The sequence below is a fragment of the Micrasema longulum genome, unplaced genomic scaffold (assembly GCF_059751315.1).
Source record: "Micrasema longulum isolate JH-2025_06_02 unplaced genomic scaffold, ASM5975131v1 h1tg000639l, whole genome shotgun sequence".
Lineage (NCBI taxonomy): Eukaryota > Metazoa > Arthropoda > Insecta > Trichoptera > Brachycentridae > Micrasema > Micrasema longulum.
Window position 1 is genome coordinate 887742 of NW_028277835.1, and position 11690 is coordinate 899431.

An 11690-nucleotide genomic window follows, 5' to 3' on the forward strand; every position below is an offset into this window, starting at 1 on the left:
GCATATATTTTTTTAAAGTCAAGCTCTTTCAATTTTGTTTTTATTTATAATTTACAAAAAGGAAATAAAAAATAAAGTAAATCCTGTATCGTAAATTAAAGTTCTTATTTAGTCATTATGCGCTAGCCATATAAATATTAAAATTATTGCCATTTGAAAAAATATTTGATTGTTAGCAAAATTTCAAATATGGCGTCGGAGTTTTCGCAAAAATTGAAGTAATGTCGCCTTGCTGTCATAATTAAGTTCGCAGAAATTAATTGCCAATGGGGTTGTATTTCAATCATCATCTTCTTTGACTATCAAAGCTAATGTAAATCAGTAAAGTATCCGTTGAATACACATCCTAGGATGTCGTCTCCTGGCGGCGTCACCGCAACGTCAATCGGCTCCGGCAAAGTACGGGGTCCCGGTAGGCCCCCGAAGAAAGTCGTCATTTGTACGTGGTGCGCGGAAAGTAAAACACCACTCAAGTTCGTACTTCCCACTCCGAACGGAAAAAAGGAGTTCTGCTCCGAGACATGCTTGTCAGAATTCAGAAAAGCCTATAGCAAGGGAGCTTGCATGTTTTGTGATAATGTCATCCGAGGAAATGCTCCGTCGAACGGTAAAGATTTTTGTTCAACTTATTGCCTCAATAAATATCAGAAAAAAACTGATAAAACAGCCCATTCTCCCCTGTCGGTCATTGCGCCAACGGGGGCAGATCACCCAGGTAGCGCCGCATCCCCAGCTGGTCCTTTTCAATACGAGACATATCAGATTTTCGACTGGACGGAGTATTTGCGAGAAACTAATAGTGTACCAGCCTCGCAAGATTGCTTCAAACAAGCCCCTCATCCTCCTCACAATGACTTTAAAATAGGAATGAAACTCGAAGCGCTGGATCCGCGCAACTTGACTTCAACTTGCATCGCCACCGTGGTGGGAGTGTTGGGACCCCGGTTGAGGCTAAGGCTCGACGGCAGTGACAACAAGAATGACTTCTGGAGGCTAGTGGATTCTAGCGACATCCATCCCATCGGACACTGCGAAAAGAATCGCGGGATGTTGCAACCTCCATTGGGTTTCCGTATGAATGCAAGCAGTTGGCCGATGTTTTTATTGAAAACATTGAATGGCGCAGAAATGTCACCTGCCAAAGTTTTTCAGACGGAGCCCCCTACTCCAGAAAGCAATCTCTTTATTGTGGGACAGAAGCTAGAGGCGGTAGATAAAAAAAATCCACAATTAATCTGCACAGCTACGGTGGGGGCTGTGAAACAAGACCAGATTCATGTTACCTTTGATGGATGGAGAGGTGCCTTTGACTATTGGTGTCGATACGACTCTCGGGATATCTTCCCAGTGGGTTGGTGCGCCCGCTCCGGGCACCCCATGCAGCCGCCGGGTCAAAAGACAGTTCAAGGAACCAACAGGTAAACTATTATTTTTGTGAAATTTTGATGTAATCATTCTCACAACTGTACACTGGAACATCTTTTTACACGGGGGATACTTCCACGCGGTACCATGTAAAAAACAAACAGTAGTGGATAGGTTTTCTTGCTTAAACGTCAAATCAATTTGGAATTTCAAATAAATGAAATTATTTATTTACTTATTATACCTTAATTTTGTTTAAAAATATAGCATGAAAATAAAATGCTTAATTAAACCGTAACGAAGATTATTCACTATTACTCTCATAATATATTATGTGCCTAGTGCGTAAGAACGCGATGTAGAGATTTCCAAAGAGGAACAATATAATTATATTACTGCCAATCATTAAATAAATGTTCAAAAAAATTTTTAATTCATTTGAACATTTATTTAATTTATTTTTGTGCTGTGTAAAAGAAAGGGAAAGAAGAGATTCCTATGTACTTAAGTACAGATCACAATAAGAACTACATTTTGGTTGTTTAAAACTTCGTATTTTACTATATAAGTTTATGGTTCTTTAAAGCATCTATAAATAATTCCTAAAGCCATTACAAATATTATTCGATAACATATTATATTTTTATTGCTCACTTTATGGCGCTCTTATAATAAAACAATATTTAATGGGGTCTTTTTACAGATTTATGTTATTTATAACTTTTAATTTAATTTTCTTTTATTCAGTAAACATACAGTATATTTACATAGTTTTATATTTTACACAGTTAGACTTTTAAAAAAAGTCATTTAAAAGTTTGTAGTTAGTATTTACAAATGGAAATAATGTTAAAAATGAAGAAATTTTTTTTTGTAAAAGTAATTAAAAGGTAAGAATAATTAAAATAAAGAATGAAAAACATGCTCAGATGTAAAAAAAAAAAAAAAAGGAAAAACTTAAGACATACTCATACATATTTTATAGGATTCAAAGAAACGATGAGAAGAATCTTTAAATGAAATATAAGATAACAAATTTAAGTCAATTTAAAAAACATCTTCAAAATTAATGACACATTATAGTAAGAGCAGCAATATATTGATTTTATATACATATACAATATAAGTAATTTAAAGTAGTTTAAAAGAATACAAATTTCAATGTCAATGCAGCAGAGAAAAAAGAAAGAATAGAATAACAGGTATAGCAAGTAATCTTTAAAATTTGAGAAAACAATATAATATTCGGTTGATTTTTACGAAAATAGCACTATGAAAATTATTCAGAATAAAATACCTAAATAAATAAATTTTATATCAAAAGCGCTCAACTTAATAAAGTAGCATTCATTAAAATATTTTCAGCTCTAAAAAGGTTTGTTTATAATATATCCGATTTTTTCTTATACAGTTGAACTTGGTTATAACGCTCATGAAAATAGCAAGATCTCAGATGTAATGAGGAAACAGTTGACATTTTGGTTTATGGTTTCCTCCATACATTTATTAATTTTTATAACTTCTTCTCGAACAAAAATATGGTCAACAGTTAAAAAAATTCAACAATGGATTATGTCCAAATGCTTGCAGACTGGCTGGATTTCCTCCCTAGGGAGTTGTTCATATTGAAATTTATTTCAACAGAGAGGGAAAATTTTTTGAGAAGAGAATATGGAAGTCTAGGCATTTACAGGGCTTATGACCTGTCATTCTTATGACAGGTCATAAGCCCTGTAAATGCCTAGACTTCCATATTCCCTTCTCAAAATTTTTCCCTCTCTGTTGAAATAAATTTAAATAAGTTAAAAAAATTGTTTGAAAACATCATTTTCAAAATAAGGAACTAAGTAAATCCAAAAAGGAGGCTAATTTATCACCTATGCTGCTAGGTGTCGGGGATCCGATTACATTTATGAGACTATGTAAGTGTCTTTTCTCTTCCATGTCTTTGCATACAGCTCTCGCTTCCTCTACATTCATTCATCTTCTCACGAAGAGAAAATGTAAAACCCTCTAAATGGCAAAATTTAAAAAAACAAAGAAATATTTTCAAGCTTTATCAAATGATAAAATCCTCTAAATCCTCTGAGGTTTAGTTTCAAGGTTAGTGTGTATACATGTAAACCCACTAAAATTGGTAAAAACCATTATTCCACTTACCAGGTATTTTTTGTTTAAATCTCATGTATTGAAACAATTTTAAAAACTAAGATGGTTTCATAAGTATGTATCATATCTAAAATATGAATAGAGAAGACCGGAAAAGACTTGTCGCGTCAAACATTCTAATGTATTTTTCTCGGTATAGGCAATAATGCATTTAGAGGGTTTTATCAGTACACTGATGATATTTAAAAAATACGAAACTTTCTCATTCCACATCCGTTTCATCTTTATTCCAGGTTCAAGGTCCGCCCGTCCGTGGCCGCGCTCCCTGAAGCGGACAGCCCCTCCCTCGGGGGCCCCGTTCGCGTGGGAGTTCGCGCGGGCTGCGCGGGTGGTGCGTACCTGCGGCCCTCTGTGCGCGCCCCCCTGCCTGTGGCAGCTCTCTCGGTTTCCGGGGCCGCACGTCTCATACTACAAGAGTTGGTTACTGCCTGCGCGGATATCCCGGCTGTCGTGGCCAGGTTAAGCACGATGGATGGATTCGAAACACCGGTATTTTGTTTGATTTTATGCGAATACAATTTTAGTGACGTTCCGATATCCTTTGAGGGTTAGTTTTTTATTATAACCTTCTACGTTTTACGACATTTTACAAAATTGTGACAGGCAGTTGACGCATGTTTAGGAAGAATAAAGTCTTTATATCAATAAATTACGATGCAGAATGTTTAAAAATGTGGCAATAGAAATATTTTTTAAGTTATTAACATAATGTGAAAAGAAGATAGTTTTAACAGTTCATCGTAATTGTAGAGCAACGACGGATGTGCATAAAATGCAACATTGACTTTCTTTTAAATTTGATCTTGACAAGGTTATATAAAGGCTTTATAATCCAGGTTTAAAATAAATAATTTTATTCCAGGTTTAAAATAATAAAATATATATCTAACACAATTATCAAATGATACACTTTTCTATTTATTAAGTTGTGACACAAAAAAAAATAAGGTGAAGAAAATCGCATACGTCATTGTTCTACGGTCTTGATGAGTTATGTGAAACAGTTTTGCAGCGATTCATATGACAGTTGTGGGGCTACGGTAAAAATAGTGATGCCATATCAATAAAATTTCCCAGCATTTAGGGGAAAAAATATTGTATGTATTTTATTCAAATTTTCTTTTCCTTGTTTTTAAATTTATTTACCTACATGAAATTATTTAAACATGTTTTTTTTAATTCAATAAAAATAATAAAAAAAATATAATATTGATTGAAAAAACAAACAATATTTTTGATGAAATCATTGAAAATATGTAAACATATTCATAATACCCGATTTCACGTCAATTTTTCTGCCAGTATATTTACACTATAGTCTAGTACATAAATTTAATTCTTATTTAATTCCACTTCTCCCATACAATTTTTATTTCCTCACTTACTGTATTTTAATTGATATTAACTCTTACTAAATGTTGGCAAGAATAAAATGAAATCAGACATTAACACTTTTAGAGCCAAGAGTTGTAGTAATTATGTCGGCCTCGTGGTGTAGTGGTTAGCGCGTTTGCCTACCATGCAAGAGATCTCGGGTTTGACTCCCGGCATGGTTGACATGAAATATTTATTCAAATAGTGTTTTAGTGTAGTCCCTGGACTGGTATCCGAAGTGTAAGACTGACCATCATACCTTCATGTTACAAAAATGATCAAGATACACAGCGATTGGTGTACCAATGCAGTGCTCTATGCACCATTAGGTGTGGAAAGGGAATGATGATGAGTAATTATCCCGCGATATCATAACACATAAGTTTCACACAAAAAACATGCTCACATATACAAAATATTAAATCAATATGTGCAAAATAAATATTTCAATAAAAATAAACAAGTTTGATGAAGATGGTTAGTGATACCTGAAATGATTTTTTTTTTTTAATAAACATGGCTTTAAAATTGAATGTACAAAATGTACAAAAAAACAGTTTAATCTCTAACACATTTCAGTTTTTGCTGTCATCAATTGTCCATGCATCAGCTAGGAAATACACAGAAATCACAATTTATCATAAAATAACCATAGAATTCTTAAATGTTTTTAAAAAAATGTTGTTCAAAATATGTTTTTTTATATTTTTTATTTTAGCTTGTGGTTGGTAGCAAAACATATACATTGAAAATTCCCACAATAGACTCTCTGGAGGGAACTGGAGGTCTAGTGGCGTGGATGGAGTCCTTAAGCTCTTGCCTGGGCTATTGTTCCGGACTTTTTGCTTTAGAACCCATCACCAGCATCTGCCCAAAGTGCAATTCTACACCACAGAGACCGGCAACTATAAAACGACACAATGAGGTTTGTACATAAACATAATTATCATGTTTTTGCAGGAAGAGTGAAAAATATTCAACCATTTTACATTAGTTATCATTGCCGTCTTTTGTGCTATACTCGTCTAATTATCTAAAACATTCATAAATAAAAAAACAGTCTACATTATAAAGAAACGTGTTTCAAAAAATTTTTAATTAAACAAAATGGAAAAATACGATAAAAGCTAAAGCTTCCAACTTGTGCAAACTGTGAATTAAATAAAATTACGACCATCAGCTTCAATTCTAATAATTTATTTAGTTTATTATACTTCTTACCACTTGCCTGTAAAAAAATATTGTGTTTTTTGCGTACAGACTAAATATTGTAACAATTATCGAATAATACCGTATTAAAGGAATCTATAACTGTCAAATGTTTTTAGTAGGGGCTTCTATTTGAATAATTTATTTGGTTGTTAATTATAGGAATATTATTATTAACAGGTTTTGTTCAGTTTTTTTTGTCAATAGTCATTTCAATAGGTACATACAATATTTTATAAATTTTGTCATATTAAAAATATTTTGAACAACGGCAACATTACATACATATTATAATATAATAATTATATAAATAAATATTTTAGTATCCCACTAAAGGTAGTAAAGAGTTTAGGTAGGATAATCTAGTGTTTTACACTTTCAGACCTGAATTAACTCCTGTGGATATAAAAATATAGTGTTCCGCCTCGTGGTGTAGTGGTCAACACGTTTGCCTACCATGCAGGAGGTCTCGGGTTTGATTCCCGACATGGTTGACATGAAGTATTTGTTTAAAAGGTGTTTTTATGCTAAAATATTTCATAGTCCCTGAACTGGTACCTGAAGCGTAAGACTGATCATCTTATCTTCATGTAACAAAAATTATCAAGATATACAGCAATTGGTGTACCAAGGAAGTGCCCTATGCACCATTCGGTACGGAAAGGGAATGATGATGATGTAATAAAGGAATTATTAGATTTTTTATGTATATTTTTTTATGATTTCATGATTATTTGAAAGAACACTGAATCGCAAACTGATTAACAATTTTATTTTAAATCATAAAACGTGAGTTCTTATTCTATAATTCATGTTTATTGGATCAAATCAATTGAGTTTTTGTGAAATATGCTTAAAATTTTCCTTGAATATCATTTAGCAGGATGATGGGTCGCTCCAAAACAAACAAGGCAGCTGTCAAATTAATAACTAACTTTTCTCTTTAAAGTAGAAAAAAAATAGACGCGTATTTAGGGATACCAGTAATTTATAAATACACTCACCGTTTTTTTATTTCAATTGTTATGAAAATTTTTTTTTTTTTCAATTTGTACGAAAAAAGGGCTAAGCAGATTTTTTTAAAAATTAAAATTATATTGGTTGTAGTAAATTAGTTGATTTTATGCGCCTTCACAAAGGAACAGCTGTGTTTGAAACTAGTCAGCATATTTTTAAGAGTAAAAATTATGATAAATAAGATTTTATCTTATATTTAAATTTATTTCAACAGAGAGGGAAAACATTTTCGAGAAGGGAATATGAAAGTCTGGGCATTTACCCATATGCCTAGACTTCCATATTCCCTTCTCAAAAATGTTTTCCCTCTCTGTTGAAATAAATTTAAATATGAATAACTCCCCAGGGAGGAAATCCAGCCTGTCTGCAAGCATTTGGACATTCTCAAATATTGTTGAAGATCTTATCTTGTTCATTAATATTGTATCAAATACTTTTAGGATGGACAGCGTACAGAGAGCCCAACGGCGGCCGCCACTCCGGCTAAGGTGAACCGAGTGTCCCCTGAGCCGGCTACCTCCACCACCCCCTGCGAGGGCCCCCCCTCCCCACGGCCCAGCCCCCCGCCGCCTGCGCCCTCCCCTCCTGTGCAGCCCCCCGCCCCCGCACACAAGCCCTCACACCACCCAATGGACTGGACCATAGAGGACGTAATAGCCTTCATCGCCGCGTCCGATCCTGCACTCGCTGTGCACGCCGATCTTTTCAGAAAACATGTGAGAATTTTTATCATTAAATAAACAGTTAAACTTGGTTATAACGATCACAGAAATAGCGAGATCTCAGATGTATTAAGAAAACATTCACTGACATTTTAGTCTATGGTTTTCTCCATACATTTGTTTACTTTTATAACGAGCTACTTCTCGGACATACTGAACAAAAATATTTTCACCAGTTCAGCAAAAACTGTTGAATGTTTAACAAGCAATCATTATAATGCGATATATGAACTAATTTAGGAGCGATGCGATGAAGTTTATGGCACCATGTAATTGACTTAGTACCTGATTGGTGTTTTTTTGAAATCTAATGACATCCTTGTTTTGAGGGGGGTCTTTTTTTTTACAATGTTTTTCAAAACATTTTTTTAAAGAAAATTATTTCTTTTATTTTTTTACTCATAACTGTTGTGATTGACTTAGGCTAATAAATACATAAATAGCACCTCACAGCAAAATATTAGTTATGAACAATTATAATTATACTTTTCTCCGTAAAATTTCTGTCTGCTCGTTTTTTCCCTCCCTGTTTTCATGATATTTATTTTTGTATAATTTTTTTACATGTAAATTTTTAAGATAAATATATTTGTTTTTATATCATTTGTTATTATTGACTGTTTATGTCTTTTATATTTATTTTGTTGGTTGGAGTCATTGATGTAGCAGTCCACCCAGTCCTATTTGGTACAAATGTTTTAAATGAAAATCTTTTATATAAAGTTTATATTTGAAGCACTAACTTTGTGGTTATTCATTAATATCTTAGTCTTCTCAAAGCTATAGTTTTGAATTAACTGCTCGAAGATGCTCCTTCAAAAATCTCTATTTCTGTAAAAAAATTTTTTTACTAAAATGATGTATTTACTTAAATGTTGATCATTTTATTTTGGTCAGTTATTGGACAAATCAACCTAATGTACCCATATATATTAAAAATCTTTTAAACAATGCCCAGTTGTAGAACCTCCCGTAATGGCAATTATTCACCATGGGAGTTAAAAATAAAAAAAAACATTTCCACATATTTTGTTAAATGTTCAAAAATTGCTTTCTTTTTATTAAATCTAAATTAATTCAACAAATACTCGAAGGTGGACATGTAGAATAATCGGCATGCATGCATGAGAAGATGCATGAATGTAGAGGAAGCGAGGTCTATATGCAATATGGCATTCTATCCTCTGCCTACCCCCATGGTGAAACGGCGTGATGGTTTGTTGTTTGTTAAATATTTTTGTGATGATTTCAGGAGATTGATGGAAAAGCTCTCCTTCTTCTGAACTCGGATATGATGATGAAGTATATGGGTTTGAAGCTCGGCCCGGCACTGAAGATCTGTAACTTGGTAACTAAAATAAAAGGAAGGAGACAATATTCAGCATGAAGTGTAGAGAAACCACTGTTAGTTAAGGCTGTACAGAAAGTTACGGGACATATTTTTATATTTTGTAAAGTTTTCTTTTCATTGGGGCTGTTATAGCATTTTATTTAGGAATGCCATAGGTATTGTGTGATTTATCTTTACTGTGTTGATAGCACACCTTGTAAATAAGACCACTCAAATAATTTTTAATGTATTTTTTTACAATCTAAATTCTCCTTTTTTTTATTGATCTTGAATTTAATTGTGGTTCTGTGAATTATATTTCTTTTTTAGTAGCATTTAATACATGGCAATTAAAGTATCATTCCACTTTGTACAGACTTATTTTCCAAAATATGATACTTAAATTATTAAAACCATAAATTAATATAAATGTTATGCATCAAAGATTTATTACTAGAGTACATATAGTTTTAAACAACATTATTTTCATTATAATTGTACATTTGTATGTATTTAAGATTTCTTTAAGTACTTTTTCTTTAATTTACGTTTTGTACAAATGTTTATAACAAAACATTTGTCTGCAGTTACAAATTGATATCCTTTACTTCGTTTCTATCTTTTCGAAGACAATTCATGTTAACTATGTTTGAGATCATGTATTACTATTTTTTTTTCAATGACAGTTACAAAATGTTTTGTATGTACCGCATGTAATATGTTAAGAAACGGTTGAAATATGAAATAAAAAATGTAAACAAATACATTCTCTGTAATAGACGGTTTCCGGTCTTTATGTTGCTGTAAAAAAGTTCATAATTAGTTGTTGCAATATACCACACATATATTTTTATTTTATAGGGCATTATACATATGTATTTTATGTAATAGTTTTCTTATTTACCAACTTAGTAGTTACAAGTCACAAATAGATACATACTTTCATCTCGTAAAGCTTTGTAAGAACCTATCTCCTAATTAACAATACATAGTTTTGGTACACTTATAGACAAGTATATTGTATTCAACAGTATATCATTATACATGAAAATGCTTACCTTTATATTGACCAGTCAAGCAACTTGAGGGTTACGTTTTATTTAACAAGCATTTATTTAAAGTATGTACAATTAAAAACAATATGTTATCATGGAAATATAACTAGAATTATGTTGTTGAACATTGTGTAAATATTAAAATATATAATATAGGGATGATATTACTGTTTACTTAATTTGCAAACATTAACAAGTATCATATATATTATTTCCTATCTATATATATGGTTATTTTATATTATCTCTTTTCTGAAATTTTGCACGAGTTATTGAGAAAAATTGAGTTATTTTATAATTTAAACATTGTTTTCATTGAATCTAGCAATAAAATAAGTTTTTTTAAATCAACAATTTTACATTAACATTATTGAAATTCATTTTTGGTGTTTAAAATTTAAATCACCATTAAGTTGTCATTTTTATACATCTGCTCAATAAAAAGAATTACATAATAGATCTGCGCCTTCAATAAGTAAACTGGTACAAAAATTAGTATATATACATAATTTAAATATGTATGTCAAATATATAAAACGAAAATAGTAAAGCATTTCTAGGGCACGTATTTTGTATTCTGAATTTATCAATATAATTTATTCCTGTGTAACCTTTTTCAAAAGATTCACTCAATGTGATGAAAATACATAAAATACTTTAATGCCTTTCTTTATTTCCCCAACTTCACAATCCTCAGACTACATATATTATGTTTTAGTATAAGTCAAATTTTCCATTATAAAACCATGTTTATTTGTAATTTGAAAAAATAAACACTATAATTCATGATATTTAATATGTTTTGTTTGACTGCATTAAAGAAGACGTGTGCTCGAACAAAGGAACACGAAGCTGCCGAGAGGCGTATCAACTAGATGTATGAACCGCATTTCAAAGTTGAAGGAACAATGAAAGACAAGATCCTGGATATCCAAGGTTTCCATATTAGGAAAAGTACAGGATGGGCCATCTAGTGGTTTGTTTTTAAATCATAGGATACGGCAACACTGGTGTAACCGATTTGCTTGAAATTTTGACTACTCGTCAGTTTGATATTCTGCGGCACGAATCAAACATATTTTCTCTTGAGGAGCGTTTTGAAAAATGAAAAACTTAGTTTCAAAGTCAGTGTTGTGTAGCTGAAACCGTGCTAATTTTGAAAAGAAATACGGGTTGTAAAAGAGCACCAAGCGAAACTGCTGTAGCGAAATACGTGAGGAAAGTTAATGAGACAGGCTTGCTATTGGATAACAGAAGTGGTCCCCTAGCTCCAACAGTATGCACGCCCGAGAATATTAAGGCTGTGGCCTGTAGTGTGAGACAGAATCCATTGACCTCAACTCGACGCTGATTGCAGCAACTGGTCATTAGTCGCACCAGCCTGAGGAGAATACTGCACAAAGACCTCGGATGATTTGCCTACAAGGTCCAGATAACTTGGGAGTTGAA

General features: G+C 32.4%; 1 protein-coding gene across 1 annotated transcript; it reads left to right on the top strand.

Annotated features, from left to right (window-relative positions):
- The first annotated feature begins 167 nt into the window (after positions 1-167).
- On the top strand, positions 168-9422 carry Scm (Polycomb protein Scm). Its single transcript, XM_088229169.1, has 5 exons — positions 168-1418; positions 3768-4023; positions 5627-5833; positions 7575-7850; positions 9109-9422. The coding sequence occupies exons 1-5, from the start codon at positions 352-354 to the stop codon at positions 9241-9243; spliced, it is 1941 nt and encodes a 646-aa protein (XP_088085295.1). The 5' UTR covers positions 168-351; the 3' UTR covers positions 9244-9422.
- The last annotated feature ends 2268 nt before the right edge of the window (positions 9423-11690 follow it).

What these genes read in the sequence shown, in the direction of transcription:
- Scm (XM_088229169.1), top strand. Translation starts at nt 352, where the DNA reads ATGTCGTCTCCTGGCGGCGTCACCGCAACGTCAATCGGCTCCGGCAAA. An exon ending in ACAGTTCAAGGAACCAACAG is followed by an intron (nt 1,419 to 3,767) that starts GTAAACTATTAT and finishes TCTTTATTCCAG; the next exon opens with GTTCAAGGTCCGCCCGTCCG. An exon ending in CTATAAAACGACACAATGAG is followed by an intron (nt 5,834 to 7,574) that starts GTTTGTACATAA and finishes AAATACTTTTAG; the next exon opens with GATGGACAGCGTACAGAGAG.